Source organism: Mangifera indica, chromosome 13 (assembly GCF_011075055.1).
Source record: "Mangifera indica cultivar Alphonso chromosome 13, CATAS_Mindica_2.1, whole genome shotgun sequence".
Taxonomy (NCBI): Eukaryota; Viridiplantae; Streptophyta; class Magnoliopsida; order Sapindales; family Anacardiaceae; genus Mangifera; species Mangifera indica.
Window position 1 is genome coordinate 946455 of NC_058149.1, and position 20941 is coordinate 967395.

General features: G+C 27.3%; 1 protein-coding gene and 1 long non-coding RNA gene across 6 annotated transcripts; one reads left to right on the top strand and one right to left on the bottom strand.

Annotated features, from left to right (window-relative positions):
- On the top strand, nt 1-591 carry LOC123195158. Its single transcript, XR_006497392.1, has 2 exons — nt 1-389; nt 472-591. It is a non-coding gene; the product is annotated as an uncharacterized LOC123195158 (long non-coding RNA).
- A 1819-nt stretch (nt 592-2410) lies between these two features.
- Nucleotides 2411-12048, bottom strand: LOC123195211 (receptor-like protein 9b). 5 transcript variants are annotated; one of them, XM_044608866.1, is made up of 10 exons: nt 11668-12048; nt 10747-11567; nt 10365-10517; nt 8234-8305; nt 7920-8066; nt 7032-7175; nt 5945-6091; nt 5577-5726; nt 5209-5363; nt 2411-2784 (listed from the first exon to the last, which is right to left on the bottom strand). In XM_044608866.1, the coding sequence occupies exons 2-10, from the start codon at nt 10784-10786 to the stop codon at nt 2752-2754; spliced, it is 1041 nt and encodes a 346-aa protein (XP_044464801.1). In that variant the 5' UTR covers nt 10787-11567; nt 11668-12048; the 3' UTR covers nt 2411-2751. The 5 variants fall into 5 exon arrangements, with proteins under 5 accessions (XP_044464801.1, XP_044464798.1, XP_044464802.1 ...); XM_044608863.1 differs by lacking the exon at nt 2411-2784 and having other exon boundaries at nt 4441-5363; nt 10747-10821; nt 11174-11567; XM_044608867.1 differs by lacking the exon at nt 2411-2784 and having other exon boundaries at nt 4441-5363.
- Between the last annotated feature and the right edge of the window lie 8893 nt (nt 12049-20941).

Sequence of the window (20941 nt, forward strand, 5' to 3'; positions counted from 1 at the left end):
TTTTTTCTCTCACTCCCAACGGTTGTGTCGGTGCTCGTGCTCATCCTCTGCTTCTTCTTACATCAATTCGGGGAGCAGATTCAGTTCCCGATCCATTAAGCCGAATCGTTCCCAGTGACCGCTTCACTGCTCTTCACTTCAATTTCTCCCTGCCCAGGATGGCGAAGAAACGCAGAGTTCTGGAGATTCAGTCGAAACTTTTCAGTGAAAGAGCTCGAACTCCTGCCGACACAATCATGTCTGTAGTCTCAAAATCAAGCGGTGAAGAGGAAGTTTAAGTCCATCCTTCCAATTACCGCAAGCTCCTCCATCATTGGTTCGTTGTTGCCAACAAGGAAGAACTCCATTTCTCCAATTTCTCTCCCATCGTGCACTGGTCCCAATACGAGGTTCAGTTCTGGTCCTTTGTGTTTCTATATGTCGACTGTAATTGGATTGATTTTAGATTTGGAATGTGAATGGTTTGTTCAGATTGTTGAAAGGGTTATGGAGATGTGTCTGGAAACGTCTAATGTCATACATGGTGGTTTTGACAAGGGAAGTTTCTTTTTTTAGTTACTGTAAAGTTCATGCTTTTGTTGATGCTTTATTTTTTTTCAACAAATCAAAAATGGTTTATTTGTTCAACCATTTTTGTTGATTGTTTCCTTTTTTAAGTTATTATGATTTTCTCATTAAAGCCGTGAATCTGCCAATCTGTTGCATATATGCTAGAGGAATACAGATACAAATATGGCAGTTTGATTTTGCTAAAATTTCCCAGAATATGCAGAGCCGGCTTGCAGGAGAATCTGAACTCTGCAGACTGGAAAAAAAAACATCACTAAATGTGTGAAGTCTGATAGCTTGTGGGACGATTGCTCTTCCTGCATGTGCCAACAAAAATGTTCAACAGTTTTAAAGAAAGACAGCATCAAAGCAGTTAGTTTGCAAGCAATAATCTGCAGCAGTAAAAATAAAACAAAAGTGCAGAGTTCAGCAGGCAGTTTTCCTGGAGAGTGAAGGAGATTATGCCAGGATGGAATTTTAGGCAAAGGGAAGAAACCTGGATCATGCAGGTGAAGCCAAAAGTGCAGCAGCAAGCAGACACAATGAGCTGCTCCATTGAATTGCCTACTAACCTGCAGCCTAAAGCAGAATCTGAAGACTACTTCAAAGGCGAGACTGCAGAGAAATATACTTCTTGTGGATATTAAACTAACTTTAGAAGTTGGGAAAATCCCTTTGCAGAGTAAAGTCCATCTGATTGCCTATTAAATGTTATTTTAAAATTCTAATTAAGATTAATATTATCCTTAATTGGTGGAACATTAATTTCCAAAAAGGAATTAAACAAGTCATTGATAGGTTGTGCTCCATTGAATCCGAAACTAAAAATTAATTAATTGTATTATAGATTAAAATAAATTTAATTGTATTTCAAGTATTTTTTCAAGTTTTTCAAGTATTTTTCATATTATAATCATAAATTAATTGTATTATAAATTAAAATAAATTTAATTTATTAACAGTTCATATTTAAAATTATAATAACTAATTGATATTTTATGTAGGTAGTTAAAATATCTTATTAATTTATTATAACTTAATTATCTTAACTGAAATAATATATATTATCATATTATATTAATAGGTTATTAATTACTTGGTATTATACCAAATTTGAAAAAAGTTGTTGTGAATAATAGTATAATTGATTTCTAAACTTGTCAAATTCTTGTATATATCAACAGAAGGGAAAACATGTGTAAGGAAAATAAAAAGGATATTTCATAAATTAATTGATATATCAACATGGTCACCCGAAAAGTTTATCAAGTATTTATCATATTATTATTGTTTCTTATAATTTCAAAATAATTGTATTATAATCATAAATTAAAAATATTATAGATTAAAAATAAATTTAAATTTAACATCTAATAGTTAAAATTATAAAAACATAATTGATAAAATAATTAAAATGGAAATTAAATTTTAATTTTTGTTTCCAATAAAGGAGAATATCAATTTAGGATAACTAATTATACAAATAATAAAAAAAGGCCATAAATTATAATATTTGTTTAAAAAAGCAACTTAACACCCAAATTCTGTCAAAATTAACTGTTTAATGACATTTACGTAATACCCTTATTATTAAAATTTATTAAAAAATTATTGAAGTTGTGGACAAGATAAAATTAAGTTTACAGAAAAAGAAGAAAAATAAAGTTGTTTTCAGTTTAATTGGTGTGAAAAAAAGAGAAATAAATTATATATTTAAAGAATCTATAAATTTATTGATGCAAGAATATTTTATATATTTAATTTAGACTCTTTAGTAAAACACAGATTGAATTTACAAATATTCTGAATTACAAATTGTTAGCATTATTAATATTATATATAACACAAGATGATAAATTAATGTAGTTGGAAATTTGTATAGATATTTTTTTTTACGAAAAAGGGCTGCCCATTGTGAGTGATCATCATAACCAACACCCAAGTTTTCCTGGCTGTTGCTGTTCTCTTGTCTGTATAAATCTTTGGGCTTGGAGGTCGTCTATGTCATTGCCCAGATAACTTTGACTTCTATTTGCGTATATAGGTCCATCCAGAGAACCAGAGGATATTGGGCTCATGTAACTGAAGAGCAATCTCTCCTGCATGTTACTGTTTTGAGGCTTCTATTTGTGACAATCAACTCGTCTTGCACCAATGGCAATGGCCCAGATTTTGCACCATAGTTCTGATTGGCCCAGATCATCATACTTGACATATTTCTACTCTTATACTTCCCTGTCAATGAAATCAAAGGATAAACAAGGTGTGTCTAATACCGCGAAAGGAAATTGTTGTGTATTTGTTGATGCCAATTTGTATACTCCAACGAGAAGTATGCGAGGCTAGGTGGTGCGCCAGGCGCAAGAAAATAACGTAATAATTTTGTATCCACTTATATAGAATGATTCTAAAAAAGAAAATTTAGGAACTAATTCTTAAAAAAAAAAAAAATTAATGTTTCTAATGCGCCTTCTATATAAAACTCTTGTTAAATTTTGAAAATCTAAAATCTCACTTATTAAGTGTTAAGTTAAACATTTTCTGTTAATTTAAGGTTTAACCAAATATTTTACTTTATATTTAATAAAATGATCAAAATACCTTTCTTATTAAAAAAAAATAAAGAGGTTTAAAATTTTTTTGATAAAGTAAATTTTTCCCTAGACTTTTTTTTTTTTCTTCTCTGGTCATCTCTTTGTTATCCATGAGAATGCCCTAGAAAATAATTACAGTTGATAAAGTAATTGAAAAAAAAATTACACACGACACCATTAACCACTAACTCCCTGGAAAATTCAAACTTTTTCATTTCCAACTTATTCGATTGAAACGGGATTGAGCCCAAGAGATTGGGAACTGAGAAGACGTAGTCGGATGCGTATTTGTTAACTTAGACTTATCGTTATAGGAGATAAATTTTTATTTTTTAATATTATATATTAAATAATAATTATATTTTTAAAATTAACAAATTTGATTAATTTTAACTGTTGATAGATGAGATTTTGGATTTTCAAAATTTTATATACAATTAATATTATTGTCTATAGGCTTAAAATGAGGATGATTTTTATTATCATGCTACAAATTTCATGTTGAAAGGGATAGAGATAATATTTTCATTCAAATACAACAACAAGAATTTTATGTAATTTCCATATTAGGTCAACATTATAATTACGTAGAGAAAATGTTCATAATGTTTATGGTTCCAAAATCGATCATTTGTTCATGTCCCACTAAATTTGTTTCTAAGCCCTAATAATAATTAAAATCATTTATAAATTGAATTTAAAAATATCTTATATTTGGATAAATTGTTTATATTTGTATGAACAGTTAAATTTGTTTATATTTTTATAAATTGAATTCTTATAGAGTTTCGTATAAACCATATGATAAAATCCCATATGAATTTTAGAAGTTTAAAAAGCCTAAACTTAAATACAAAATGTGGCGTGCTTACCCAAAGTTAATATTTCTATTACTAATAAAAGGAAAATAATTCCTAAAACTATTGATTGTGAATTTATTCGATATTCCTTGTATAGTGTTACTCATAGATTGTGGTATTAAATTAGGGAGGACATGAAATTTCTAATAACCCTATGATATAATCTTGTGATGTTGTACTTTTTTTAGAACATTTTCCTTATGAAAAATATATAGATCTCAAAATCATTTTAATTTTGCCCTTGTCACAACAATGATTTTTGTGTTTTGGGCTTAATAGATCCCTTCACCAGCAACATAACTAAGGAAGTTAGAGGCCCACTGACATCAAGTAAGGTATTAGAAGCAGCATTTTACCTTGAAAATTATTACTACTCAAGATAAGGTAAGTCAAATTAAAAAGTTCATTAATCCAATATGGAAAATCACACAAATTAATTTGCATTTCACCTCACAGTGGAAAATCAAAATGATTTTAAATTTTCTAATTAACAAAACTACAATAGATTGAACCTTCAAAATGATTGTTTAACATAATAATATCTATCAAATTTAACATATTTCACCTTGCAGACTATTATTTGACAATGCAAGGCGATATAATGAGAGACAACCTATGGCCATTTGATGAGGTATTTGTCCAGTCAATAAATTATTAGACAAGTCCAATTCTTGCAATAGTTTCATGTCACCAAATGATGAGGGAATACTACCATGCAAAGCATTTCTAGATATATTTAAATATTGTAGCATTGGTAGATAAGTTCCAATTCCATTTGGAATATGCTCATGGAAGGAATTGGTGGAGATATCTAATCCTATCAAGGACATGTGAGAATGATTTGGTAATTGCAAAGGCCCTGAAAGAGAATTATTAAATAGATAAAGGTCTCTTAGGTTGGTATTGTTGTTTAACAACCAAACTGGAAACTCTCCCTTCAAATTAAGGTTATAGAGACCAACTTCTTCTAAGTCATATTGACTGTAGAGGAATTTGGGAAATGAACCATTATATTTATTTGCACTTAATAAGATGGATTTTAACTGAAATTTTGGTGTTAAATATAGTGACTCCATTCCTGTATATATTTCGGTGTTATAGGCATAGAAGGTCTTGAGTTTTGAGTGGTTAAAAAATGGTTCAAGGGAAATTGGAATTCGAAAATTATTGTCTGAAAGTTCTAAGAATTGGATAGATGTTAGCACCTTAAGGGGAGATGAGGACATGTCTCCAGTAAATTGATTTGATGAGATATCAACAGATTCAAGGGAAGTCAAGTTGGCCAGACACCAAGGCAAGTTACCCCCCCAATCATTGTCTGCAATGCTTAAATACTGGAGATGAAGTGACTTACAAATTCCTGAAAGAACAAAAATGTTCTTTAAATATTATTATATGAAAATAATCAGGGATTATAATTATGAAATTTGATAATTAATCAATATGATTAACTATTAAAACTGAAAGTGAAGAGGTGTGTGAGTGAGTATATATCTCAGAAATAGGTTTTGGTTGAATTTTTGCAAGCAAAAACTTAATTAAACATGTAAAGGAGAGAGAAGTATATACTAACCTTGCTCAAGAAATGTATTCGATAGATTCTTTCCATCCAGTTGTAAAAGTTGTAGAGAATTAAACGATTCATTCAACATCCAAAGATAATTGATGTCAAGATGAGTCTTATATATGTCCAAAATGTTCAAATTCTTGAAAGTGGGCTGACCTACAAAAATTAATAAAAAGAGTTAAAACAACAATTAAATACTCTAAATATCAAATTACTTAAATGTGATTTTTAAATTCTAATTAAGATTAATATTATTCTTAATTTGTAGAACATTATTTTCAAAAAAGGAATTAAACAAGTCATTGATAGGTTATGCTTGATTGAATCCAAAACTAAAAGTCAATTAATGTTGTATGGAAAAAAAATGTATTAACCTTGCTTAACTAAGGCGTTTGTGAGATTACAATTAAAAAGCCTCAAAATCTCCAAAGAATTGTAAGATCCATCTAATATCGCAAAGAAGTTGTTGAGATCAACTCCATACATCTCCACCCGTTTCAAACTTTTGAAAATAGGCAAAACTGTAAGCAATATTATATTAATATTCAATAAAACAATTAATTCAACATAAAAGAACAAGAAAAAATTCATGAAATGAAGCAATTTTACATCAAGCAAATGAAATCTATAAATGGAAATAAACAAGATATATTCTAAACATTAATCTAAATTGATGTTTTATTATATTGAACAAAACAAATTATAAAAAAAACCTACTCAAATCAATATTGGACTATAAAAGATAAATTATCTATAAGACTTGAGTTTATCTCTTTAGTACTCTAATTGAACGTCGCAAACCATTTATCTGATATGTTAAATTATAAATTAATATCATTATTAATATTATAAATTATAATATAATTTTTTTTTTTAAATTCTAATCAAATCATTAATGAATAATACTAGACAATATATTAATGTAGAGGAAAATTTGTAAAATTAATTTGGTTATATAAGAAACATTATTCAAAACTAATATTCAAAAGTTTTTCATTTTAAGTTTAGGCATAGGCTATAAATAAGAAATGCCTTAATTTATTCAAAAGCTTGATTGAAATAATATATGATATCATATCAGATTAATAGACCATTAATTACTTGATATTATACCAATTTTCGATAGAACAATTAATTTAATATAGTAAGGAGAGAGAAAACTTACTTACCTTGATTTAAAGTGTTTTTGAGGTCACTATTTGTAATTGACAAATTATCAAATTCTTGAAAATGAATCATGAAAAAATTTCTAATCAAATCAATATTGGACAATGAGATATGAATGATGCATGATTTGTTCATGTAAGTAATACAATTCAAAATTAATATTTGAAAGTTTTCCATTTTTAGTCTCAACTTATTTAAAAAGCATAATCTAGTGAAGATTATTAATCAAGTTCATTCATGAGTGTTGTACAACAAGCAACAATAATTTGTAATTATTTAAAAATATATTCTAACCTTGGCCAAATTGAGTGTCCTTAAGGATACTATCCCATATTCGTATAGACTCAAGAGAAGGCATAGTCCCAAGCATTTGAAGAAAGTTGTAGTGAATAATGTCATAGATTTTTAACCTTGTCAAATTCTTGAATGTAGGCAATTCTACACAAATAAAAAAATATGTGTAAGGAAAATAATTGCATTATAATCATAGATTCATAAACTGATTGTATATATGAACATGATCACTACAAAAAGTTTATCAAGTATTTTTCATATAAATTTAGTTCTAAATATAATTTCAAAATAATTGCATTATAATCATAATTTAAATGTATTATAGATTAAAATAAATTTAATTTATTAACAGCTCATAGCTAAAATTATAAGAACTAATTGATATTTTATGTAATAGTTAAAATGGTATTTAAGCTTTTATTTTTCTTTTTTATTCAGGAGATTATCAATTTACGACCACTTATTTTAGAAACAATACTAAAAGACCATGATTTATAAAACTTGATTAAAAAGGCCACTTAACATCCAAATTCCATTAAATTTAACCCTTTCCACTTTAACACCCTTGTTAATGACTATTTTAATTAGGCATATAATAATTAACATGTTCACTAGGAAATAATTTCAGTAGGATTAAATAAAAGATGTTTTCAGTTTAATTAGTGTGAAAATAAAATATACAATTAAAGAATTGATAACTCATTCTCATCAAATTTTTTATTATAAAAAAAAAAAATACAGTGTTTTCCCCTTTTTGTTTGGTTGAAAATGCAAAACAAATTTTAGCAAAGTTAAAATTTGTATTTATCCTTCATTTTTAGAACATGTTTCCCAAAAAAGAAATTGATTGATCACTAATTAATATTATAAGGAAAAAGAAGTATTGACCTTGTTTACTTAATGTGCTTGTAAGATTACAACTATAAAGTAGTAAAGTCTCAAGAGAATTGCACGATCCACTCAATATTGTAGGAAAGTTGTTGAGCACAATTCCTCCCATACTTACATGTTTCAAACTCTTGAGAGTAGATAAAACTGTAAATAATATCATATGAATTTATTAGGCCATCTTAGCTTAATTATCTTAACTGAAATAATACATGATATCATGCCATATTAATAGGTCATTGAGTATTTAATATTATACCAATTTTCAATAGAATAATAAATTCAACATATAAGGAGAGAAAAAACTTACTAACCTTGATTTAAAATGTTTTTGAGGTCACTATTAATAATTGATAAATATGTCAAATTCTTGAAAGTAGGCAATTCTACATAAAACAAATGAAATATGTAAGTGAAAATAAATAAGACATACCCTTAACATTAATCTAAATTAATTCTTTTTATATTGAATAAAATGAATTATGAAAAAATTTCCTAATCAAATCAAATATTGGACAATGTAATATGAATGATCTTTAAGACCAAAGTTTTTATTTTTAGTACAAAATTAATTGAATATCCTAGTTCAATTAACTATTATGCTAAATTAGAAATTTGCCATCATTATTAATATTATAAATAATTTGTTTATGTGAGTAATAAAATTCAAAATTAATATTTGAAAGTTTTCCATTTTTAAGTTTAGGCATAGGCCACAAAAAAATGTTGTAACTTATTCAAAAAGCATGTGAATTCATGAGTGTTATAAGTAACAACAAGCAACAATAATTTGCAATTATTTGAAAATATATTCTAACCTCGGTTAAAAAAAGTATCGTTGAGGTTACTATAATAAATTACTATAGACTAAAGAGAATTTATGACCCCAAACATTTAAAGAAAGTTACAGTGAATAATAGTGTAACCGATTTTTAACTTTATCAAATTATTGAATGTAGACAATTCTACACTAAAGAAAAAATATGTATAAGGAAAATAAATAGGACATTTCATGAACTAATTGTATATATTAACATGATCAACTCAAAATAATTTCAAAGTATTTATCTTATTATTATTGGTTTTTATAATTTCAAAATAATTGTATTATAATCATAAATTACAAAGTTTTATAGATTAAAAATAAATTTAAATTTAACAACTGATATCTAAAATGATAAAAATATAATTGGTAAAATAATTAAAATGGAAATTAAACTTTAATTTTTGTTTTAAATAAGGGAGATTATTAATGTAGAACAACTAATTGTACGAGTAAAAATTAAAGACCATAAGTTATAAAACTTGTTTGAAAAGGCAACTTAACACCCAAATTTTGTTAAAATTAACTGTTTGATTACATCTACAGTAATACCCTTATAATGAAAATTTATAAAAAAAACTGTTGATGTTATGGACAAGAACTATTTTATATATTTAATATAGACTCTTTAGTAAAACACTAATTGAATATGCTAATATTCTGAATTAGAAATTATTAGCATTATTAATATTATAAATAATACAAGACAATAAATTAAAGTAGTTGGAAATTTGCATAGACATTTTTTTTTTTTTATGTAAGTAATAATATTAAAAAATTTTCCATTTTAAGTTTAGGCATAGGCCATAAATAATAAATGTGTTAGTGTATTCAAAAATCATATCCTAAACAATAACAATAAGCAACTATTTGTAACAATAACCTTGAAGAGAAGTTATCAAAAATAGAATTATAGATTTTTAACTTTGTCAAACTTTTGAATAAAGACCTTCCATGAACTAATTATATATGAAAATGGTCATCCTAAAATTCTATAAGTATTTTTCATATTATTATTGGTTCTAATTATAATTTTGAAATAATTGTATTATAATCATAAATTCATAGTATTACAGATTCAAATAAATTTAAATTTAATAACTCACAGCTCGTTAAAATGTCAAAAACTAATTAAAATGGAAATAAACGATTATTTTTGTTTTCAATTAAAATGGAATAATGATAATGTCACTTGTAATTGCAGAAACTAATTTTACAAACAATAGTAAAAGACTGTAACTTACAAAAACTTATTTAAAAAGACCACTTAATACCTAGACTTTGTTAAAGTTAAGTGTTTGATAGATTTACTATAATGCCCTTCTTAATGACTATTTTGATTGGGCATATAACATTTAACATGTCTAAAATAATTTCAGCTCCATTAAATAAAGTTAGTCTTTCGTTTAATGTGTGAAAATATAATATTGTGCATTTACAATTTAAAGAATATATAAATCAAATTTCAATTTATTCTCACCAAATCCTTTCTTCTAAATTAAAATTCAATGTTTTCATTTTATTTCGTTGAAAAGGTAAAACAAAATTTACCAAAATTATTTAGTAATTAAGAGAATTATTTTAATGATTTTTTTTTTGTTAGGCAATATTAATGTACTTACCATGAGTAAGAAGCCTTCCACTAATGTTACAATCCCACAATTCAAAAGATTGTAAGGATGACAATGAACTCAATGTCTGAAAGAGATTATTCCCATCACTAATAGACACACTACTTAGAGAAAGTGAATATAACTTCCTCAAACCTGCATCACCTGTGTGTATATAAAAAGATTCAAATACAACTATTTTCATTGCTTTTTATTAAAAAATGTTCCCTAAATTTATTTGATTTAAGGGATAAAAAGATAATTGTAATAGAAATACCCTTTATTTCGTTTTGCATCTCATAAAAAAGAAATTTAGGAAAACAATGACTAGTGTTTGATTACTATATTAGGTTTGGTTTGAAATTATTAAAAAAGATTATGTAATTGTCAATACCTTTTGAGAATACAATTTTATTAATTTGATTTCCTCCCATGTATAATACCTCTAAATTGCTCAAAGAGACCAGTTCTGGGAATAAATATAACAAAAGCAAGTTAAGATAGTAAGTGTTCAAAGGAATTTAATTCAATGCTCTTGAATTCGTTAAAGCTTATATGCAAATTATTCAAACTACTCAGGAGAGACGAAAATAGAATATGTGACACTTATAAACATTCCTTATATTATTTAAAAATAAATCTATTAATGATGAAGGATCATTGGTTCTAATATGTTTAATGATAAAAGACTTTTATTAGTTTAATTTTAAATGATGTTCAAGTCGGCTAATGAGATATTTTCAGTTTGACAAAACAAAAGAAAGATAGTATATAAAATCTTGTTATCAATAAGAGAAATCAAAGAAGAGAAGCGGACTTACCTTGAAAATCGAATGTTCCTTTCAATCCAATGTTAACAATACGTAATTCTTTTAATGAAGAAAGAACAGACACATATGATAGTATGTTATGGTTGAAGGTATTACCGCTTAAACTGAAATACTCCAAGTTGGCCAACTTTGATACTGGAAAACAACCCACCAATAATAATAATAATAATAATAATAATAATCATAATAATAATAATAATAGTTAACTTATGTAATGTAACATTACCATTAAAATGGTTTAGTTCCCTTAAATGATTATAAGCTAAACTTAAATTCTTGAGAGATGAATGTTCACTCAAAGTTGATAAAATATAGCTATCATTAAACATATTGTAATCGAGGTAGAGATCCTTCAGATTACTCAAGTGTGATAATCTTTCAAAACCTGTAAAAATATCTCATTAATAAATTAAATTTAGCAAATTAAAGTAAATATGCATTATTTAAAAACAATTCATCAATTATAAGGATGGATAGTGAAATACCTTCATTCTTAACACAACCGACTATAAGATTGTTACTTAAATAAAGTCTTTCCAATTCTTGGAAGGGAGAAAACAAAGAAACATTTAAGTTCCACTCGCCTAATTCAGGATCTCTTGCATATTTTAGATCAAGACCTATCACTCTGCCTGTTGTATTGCTGCATTCAATCCTTTCCCATTGACAACAATCTAATGAATCCTTATCGCTCTCAACCGAATCTTGAATTAAGTAAAGATGATTGAAGAAATGTTTAAGTTGTAAGAGAGCATATTTCTCTTGCTTCAAACAACTCTCAACTCTCCATCTTTCTGATGAAATAAACATTAACATCAAAATCAACCACACCCACACACATTTTAACTCCATCTTTCAATAATAATACTCAAATCTCTTAGCTTTTGTGACTACCAAGAGATTGGCTTTAGGTATTTATAGTATGGTGACATGTTGAATGTTGTTTTCAACGCATTTTCTTTATATCTTTCCTCTTTTACGGTCATTAAATATTTTATTAACTTTTTTATTAATAGAAAATAATAATATATTAATTAAATATTTGGTATCAATCAGTTGGAAAACCTTACAATAAGTTTGAGAAATATATATAACTTTAGTTTAACTTATACTTTCTCTATATGAGCTATATAAATAAATTAAAAATTATGTAACACAAATTAATGTAATTATATTGGTTCATCTCACAAATATTTTATTATATCTTAATATTGTAAAAGAACAATATTTCCATTCCTCAAAAGCTAATCTTTAGGTAGCAACATTAATTGCTATAAAGCAATGAAGAGGCCAAGAAGGGCATAGTTAGCGTTGGTCCCTTGGTCCCTACCATTTGTGACTGCAACTAGCATCCTATCAACTCCATAAAAACAAATAACGCGGTTTTAGACCTGATTTATCTATGCAACGTGAAGTTCAAGTTGGTACATTTACATTTCAGACTTCTTTTATTATCAATTATACAACTATCTTAATCCCCCACTCTCTACAACATTGACAAGATATTACCCCAAAAGATACGTATTGTCATTTAAATAATAATTTATTTTCTTTTTAAACAATTGGTGAAATTGACTTTAAAGACTTTTTTTGCAAGACCTTTACATATAAAGACTTTTATAGAAGAATAATTGATTCTAACCCTACATGCAAAGACTCTTAAATGTTATCTTCTTGATGAAGAAATCACAGAAATATCATAACTATTTTCCACAATTTACTTTTCCAATGGGATAAAAAGTCAACTAGTCAACATAATTTATTTAATTTGCCGTGGAAAATAGGTTGGAAATTCCAGTAACAAGATGCAAAAACATTAATTTCTTAAACTTGAAGTAATGTCATTTTATTTTAATTTTATTATTGTAAAATAATTATTAAAAATTAAAAATAATTTTATTTAATATATATTTTATAATAAAAAAGGCTATATATATTATTTTGGAATTGGTGGCCTAACCATTTCATTATTTGAAACTTCAAATTTTTTATACAAATACTGAAATCTTATTTGCGCACAGAAATCGTTTGCTTATGTTTTTATTTTCTAGTTTTATGCACAAATATTTGTGTGATTCAAGTTAGTATGAGACCGTAAACACACATGTGTTGGAATATTATTGTATTAGTTAGGTATGAATGCCAATGGATGACAACGAACAATAACACTATAATTTATGTTGGAGAGAAAAATGGTTATAATTCAACCGACCATAATAGACGATGAATTGATAGAGTTATTGAGTGAGTGTCTGCATATTGACATCAGTAATTTATACAAATGGAATTACAATAAACCTTATTGCAAATATTTTAACCCTAAACATAACTTAAAATTGTAAACCCTACACTATAAATCATAAAATGTAAACTCTAAAATTTAATCCAAAACCATATATTGAAAACCTAAACTTAAACCTAAACATTATACTTAAACCCTAAGCTTAAGCCTTAAACTTTAACTTTATGCTTAATTCCTAAACCTTAACCCTAAACATAAACTTAAACCTTAACTGGAGTCTTAGATTTTAAACTTAAACTTTAAACCGTATCGTTATACTTAAACTCTAAACTGTATCCTTATTCTTAAACTCTAAATTTTAAACTTGAAATCTTATACATAAACCTTAATCTTAAACTTTAACCCTAACCCTTATACTTAAACTTTAGATTTTAAGTTTAAACTTAAACTATAAGCCTTAACCGTAAACTTAAATCTTAAGCCTTATTTGATATTGTATATATCACTTGTTGTTCAATAATTTGTTTATCCAAATTTAGTTCTCAAAATGCTATTGAATGAAATCGAAAACCAATAAATTAATTAAATTAGTTTGTACAATCAAGTATGAAACAATGAATATTAAGGAAGATGATCACATACCAAATGGAATGTATGTTGGCATGTTGTTTGTACAGTCAATAAACTCATGACTAGGGTGAACGCGTATTAGTTGAACCAGACACGCGTGTTAGTTGAACCAGACATCCACTTTAATAGGTCAGAGCCAAAACTCATTCTTTTGGTTCCCTTATTGATCTCCTTTTGCAGTATTAACAAGATCAATACATTGTTGAATATGGTCATGTTGAAGTCCAAGAAGGCCCCAAACACATTTTCCTAAATAATGTTATTTGATTGTCGTTCAGTTTTTCTGAATCTCATTAATTTTTTTTTAACTTTCATATACACTTGCACTCTAAAACGGTCAGAAATTAGGAACTTCTCAGCCACTTACTCAAGTTGTCTCACCAAACCTTGAAATTTTCTTTATTGATGAAGTACTCCATTTTGCAACCAAAAACAAAATCCAGAAAAAATAGTCAACTACACAAAATATTAAATAATTCAACTTTTATCTAATAAAATATGTAAATTTGTTAAAAGAATAAGAATATTAAAAATTTTCACAAATTTCCAACAAACTATGAAATATCAATAACCTTTATAATTTTGAGAAGACTCTTAAACCTCCAATACTCTGAACATAATTGCATTTATTCCTTTAATGTGAAAATTTTTCACTTATCCCTAATGCTAAAATTAAAAAGAAAAAAAAAACTATGATTTTACCATAACAACATACTATATGAGTTCTATATATTTATTTAGCCCCCTTAGCTTACAAAATTTATATATACACACTCAAATGAGACATTTTAATATGTTAAAGCAAATTACAATAAACCCCCTTAGCTTATAAATCTATCACTTATCTGATATTCAAATATCAAAATGGAACATTGAATATTCTTCAAAGTTTAGTCTTTGTAGGCCAAAATTGGTCAATATTACCCATACTTGTACAAAATTGGTTAAATAAAGAGTCACAAATAACTGTTTTTTTCTCTATTTTTACAAACAAATGTGTTCAAACCTTAAAAAAAAGGCTCATCAACCACAACAAATGATAGTCATCCGGTAGTTGGCTAATTTATTATAACCCCTAAAAAAATTTATTTTAATTAATTACACTTTTATTAAGCATATAACAATTATGGGACCTAATTGATGATATTGCCGAATTGAAAAACATGATTGTCATAGTTGATCATCAATATCTTATATGTTCATAAAGAGACATAAATCAATACATTTTCTACAGTTTATTTTCCAATAGGGCAAGAAGTCAATGCACAAATTATTTAAAATAGAAGGATGTCGTGGATGAGAAGTTGGAAAAACCGTTTGAATAAATTACCAACATCAATATGCAGACACTCACTCAATTATACTCCAAGCCTTTTGCTTCTGTGACTACCAAGAGATTGACTTTGGGTATTTATAGTATAGTGACATGTTGAATGTCTTTTTCAATACATTTTCCTTATATATTTCCTCTTTTACAGTCATTATATATTTTATTAAATTTTTTGATCAACAAAAAATAATAATACATTAATTAAATATTCGGTATCAATCAATTAGAAAATCTACAATAAGTTTGAGAAATATATATAGATTTAGTTCAGTTTATACTTTGTCTGTATGAGCTATGTAAACAAATTAAAAATCATGTAACACGAATTAATGTAATTATATTAATTTGTCTCACAAATATAATATTAGATCTCAATATTGTATTGGCTAAAAATAAGAATATTTCCACTCTGCAAAAACTAATCTTCAGGTAACAACTTCAATTACCATAAAGCGATAAAGAGGCCAAGAAGGGCACAATTACTGTTGGGCCCTGGTCCCTACCATTTGTAGTTTCAACTAGCATTCTATCAACTTCATGAAAACCAATAACATGGTTTCAGACTTGACTTATCTTTGCAACTTGAAGTTCAAGTTGGTACATTTACTTTTCACATTTCTATTAGCATCAATTATACAACTATCTCAGTCTCACATTCACCACCACATTAAAAAGATACTACCCCGAAAGATACGTATTGCCATTTAAGTAACAATCTATATAAAGTGATAAAGAGGCCAAGAAGGGCACAATTATTGTTGGTCCCCTAGTCCCCACCATTTCTAGTTTCAACTAGCATTCCATCTTTATGAAAACCAATAATGCAGTTTTAGACTTGACTTATCTTTGCAACTTGAAGTTCAAGTTGGTACATTTACTTTTCACACTTCTATTAGCATCAATCATACAACTATCTTAGTCCCACATTCGCCACCATATTAAAAAGATACTACTTCAAAAGATACGTATTGTCATTTAAATAACAGTCTATTTTCCTATTAAGTAATTGGTAATATTGACTTTAAAGATTTTATTGGAAGACCTTTACATAAGTATAATTGATTCTAACCCTACATGTAAAGACCCATAAATATCATTTTCTTAATGAAGAAATAACTGAAACATTATAACTATTTTCCACAATTTACATGTCTAATGGGGCAAAAAGTCAACTAGTCAATAAATTTATTTAATTTGCCGTGAAAAAAAGGTTGAAAATTCTAGTAACATGACGCAAAGACATTAATTTCTTGAACTCAAAGTAATGTCATTTTACTTTGATTTTATTATTATAAAATAATTATTAAAAATTAAAAAATAATTACATTCAATATATAATTTAAAATAAGAAATGACTATATCTATTATTTTGGAATTGGTGGCCCAACTGTTTCATTGAAGCTTCAAATTTTTTATGCAAAGACCAAAATCGTGTTTGTGCATATAAATCGTTTGTTCATGTTTTCATTTTCTATTTTTGTGCATAAATATTTGCATGAATCATTTTTATTTATTATTTGCACATTTTTGTGATTCAAGTTAGCATGAGACTATAAACACACATTGTAGAAAGGATGATTTCGTAGTAGCAACATGTGTTGGAAATTTTTTATAAACTTGCATGGATGCATGATCAAAATGTTGAATATCATTGTATTAGTTAGGTATGAAAGTCAATGGATGACAACAAACAATAACACTATAATTTATGTCGGAGAGAAAATTTGTTATAATTCAACTGACCATAATATATGATGGATTAATAGAGTTATTGAGTGAATGTCTATATATTTACATCGGTAATTTATACAAATGAAATTACAGTAAACCTTATTGCAAAAATTTTAACCTTAAACATAAACAGTAAAAATAACACAAAATTGTAAATCCTAAAATGTGAACTCCAAAATTTAATCCAAAACCATATATTGAAACCCTAAACTTAAACCTAAACCTTATACTTAAACTCTCAGCTTAAGCATTATACTTTAACTTTATGCTTAATTCCTAAACCTTAACCCTAAACATAAACATTAAATCTTAACTGTGAGTCTTAAATTTTAAACTTAAGCATTATACTTTAACTTTATGCTTAATTCCTAAATCTTAACCTTAAACAAAAACATTAATCTTAACTGTGAGTCTTAAATTTTAAACTTAAACTTTAAACCATATCCTTATACTGAAGCTCTAAACTTTAAACCAGAAATCTTATACATAAACCTTAATCTTAAACCTTAAACTTAAACCTTAACCTTAAACTCTAACCATAAACCTTACAGGTAAACCTTAAATTTTTAGTTTTAACTTAAACAATAAACCTTAACCCTAAAGTTTAATCTTAAACCTTATTTGATATTGTATATATTACTTGTTGTTCAGTAATTTGTTTATCCAAATTTACTTCTCGTAACACTATTGAATGAAATCAAAAACCAATAAATTATGTATAATTAGTTTGTACAATCAAGTATGAAACAATGAATATCAAGATGACCACATAACAAATGGAATGTATGTCAATATGTCATTTGTACAATCAATAAACTCATGACTAAGGTGAACTCGTATTAGTTGAACCGAATGTCCACTTTAATAAGTCAGAGCCAAAACTCATTCTTTGGGTTCTCTTATTGATCTCCCTTTACAGTATTGACAAGGTTAATACACTGTTGAATATGGACATTGACATCCAAAAAGACCCCAAACACATTTTTCTAAATAATGTCATTTGATTGTCATTCAACCTTTATGAATCTCATTGATTATTTTCTTTTAGACTTTCATCTACATTTGCTCTCTAAAATGGTGAGAAATTAGGAATTTCTCAAACACTTGCTCAGGTTGGCTTGTCAAATCTTGAAATTTGTTTTTTTGATAAAGTACTCCAATTTGCAAAGAAAAAAATCCACAAAAAATAGTTAGCAACACACAAAAATTAAATAATTCAACTTTTATTCAACAAATTATGTAAATTTGTTTAAAAGAATAAGAATATTAAAAATTTTCACAAATTTCCCACAAAATATAAAATATCAACAACCCCAGTAATTTTGAAAATATTCTTAAACCTCCAAATACAATGAACATAATTGCATTTATTCCCTTAGCATGAAAATTTTACACTTGCCCCTACTTATGCTAAAGTTTTTTTTTTTTTTTTAAAAGAAACATGATTTCACCATAACAACATACTATATGAGCTGTAAATCTTTATTTAGTCCCCTTAGCTTATAAAATTTATACATACATACTCAAATAAGACATTTTAGTGTATTAAAGCAAATCACAATAAACCCCCTTAGCTTATAAATCTATCACTTATCCGGTATTCAAATATCAGAGTGGAACATTGAATATTCTTCAAAGTTTAGTCTTTCTAGGCCAAAATTTGTCAATGTTACCCTTACTTGTACAAAATTAGTTAAATAAAGAGTAAAAATAACTCTTTTTTCCTATTTTCACAATAAAATGTGTTCAAACCTTAAAGACAAGCTCATCAACCACAACAAATGATAGTCATCCGATAGTTGGCTAATTTATTATAACTCCTAAAAAAATTATTTTAATTAATTACACTTTATTAAACATATAACAATTATGAGACCTAATTGATGATATTGTCGAATTGGAAAATATGATTGTCATAGCTGATTATAAATATCTTATATGTTCAAAAAGAGAGACATAAATCAATATGTTTTCTACAGTTTATTTTCCAATAGGGCAAGAAATCAACATACAAATAACTTAAAGTAGGAGGATGTCGTGGATGAGAAGCTAGGAAAACCATTTGAATAAATTACCAATGCAGTATATAGATACCCACTTAATAACTCTACCAATCCATCATACATTATGGTTGGTTGAATTATAGCCATTTTTCTCTCCAAGATAAATTATAGTGTTATCTTTCGTCTTCATCTATTGATATTGTGCATTTACGATCTCATACCTAACTTGAATCACGCAAATATGCCTAAATAATAAACAAAAATTATTCACACATATTTTTGTACACAAAAATAGAAAATGAAAACATACTGTAAATCACTTTTAAAAATTAAAAAAAAACGATATCATTTTATTACTTTAATTAACAAAACATCAACCCAAGCAAAAATTATTTCACTCTTCTACTTATCTCACTCTAAAATCTTTTTCAGTAAATTTGCCCTAGCGCCTCTATTAAATTTCCCACTACGGCAACAACAATGACAAAGACTCCAATGGACAACCGATAATGAAACTTGATGGAGGCCTTAACTTTGTTTATAAGAATAAGAGAAAAAATTATAGAAGGTGAGACTGTTTCTATGTTTTTTTTTAAAATTTAATTAGTAAAAATAAAAAAGTTTTTGTACTATTACATAATCTCTTTTTTTAAAGAACCTTATTTGCTAAAGCATAGATTAGAACTGTCAACTGAATTGATCAAGACTAACCTGAAAAAAAATATATCAGGTTTAGTGTCCAAAATCATTTTCGAACTCAGGCGTGAACATAAGTTATTCAAGCCGGAAGCTCACGCGAACATGAATAAAATTCTCTCAGGCCTACTTTACTAGGCCCATTTCACTGTAATCTTAAACATGCGTTCATTTCGTTTAGCCTCTACTCCCCTAGCCGTCTAGTGGCAACCACCTTTCTTCTTTCAATCAGACCATCATGCCACTATACCGGTCACTACTGTCCACCAGTCATCACCGCATCTCAGCCTACTAAAGGTGTTTACTAATGAAACTGGAACATCTTTCCACCAACATGAAAAATAAAAGCTGGAGAAATCTGGAAAAGTACTGTAATGTCAAAGAGTAAAGATGCAGAAATATTATAATATAAAGTAAAATCTATTACAAGTGGGTTTTGATTGATGGACTGTGTTTTCAATGACAGAGATGGATAAGAAGAGCATTAGGACTCTCATTGAGAGAGCACATACTTTACTTGATAGTATCAGTATTAAAAGCAGTATCAGTTTCTGCATGGTTTGTTCAAAATATGGTCGATACTATGATGTTGCAAAGCACTCATTTGAAGAGATTGATTGCTACAAGAGACTGACTGCATAATGGCACAAGTTGATGACATTTTACTTTTGAATTTTGATGGATTCAACTCCTGTAAAATAGCAGTCTAGGTGATATTAATATGTGTTGTCCAGAGTTTGCAGTCTTGGCAGTGCACAGGTAGACATGCGACTCTTGCAAGTTTGGAAAATAGGAAATCACATCTCTCATGGAACAACTAAAAGGACATCAGGAAAAGAAACTGAAGAGGTGAAAGAGCTCAATGTATGTTTTTGCAACAAAACTTATACTTTCAATTGTAATTCCAAACAAAACAGAGAAGTTAACTCGCGTGTTCATAATGGTAAGAGAAGGATCTCAAGTTTTTTCATGAGTTTGTTAGATTATATCTCAATCCATGGAGGGGACCAAAGGTTCTTGGAATTGCAGTCAAATTGTTAGCAATTTCATCTACAACTTTCTTCTAGTTTTTATTCGAACATTTGTCCCAAGTCTAAAACTTTTAATGAATCTGACTAAAACAATAC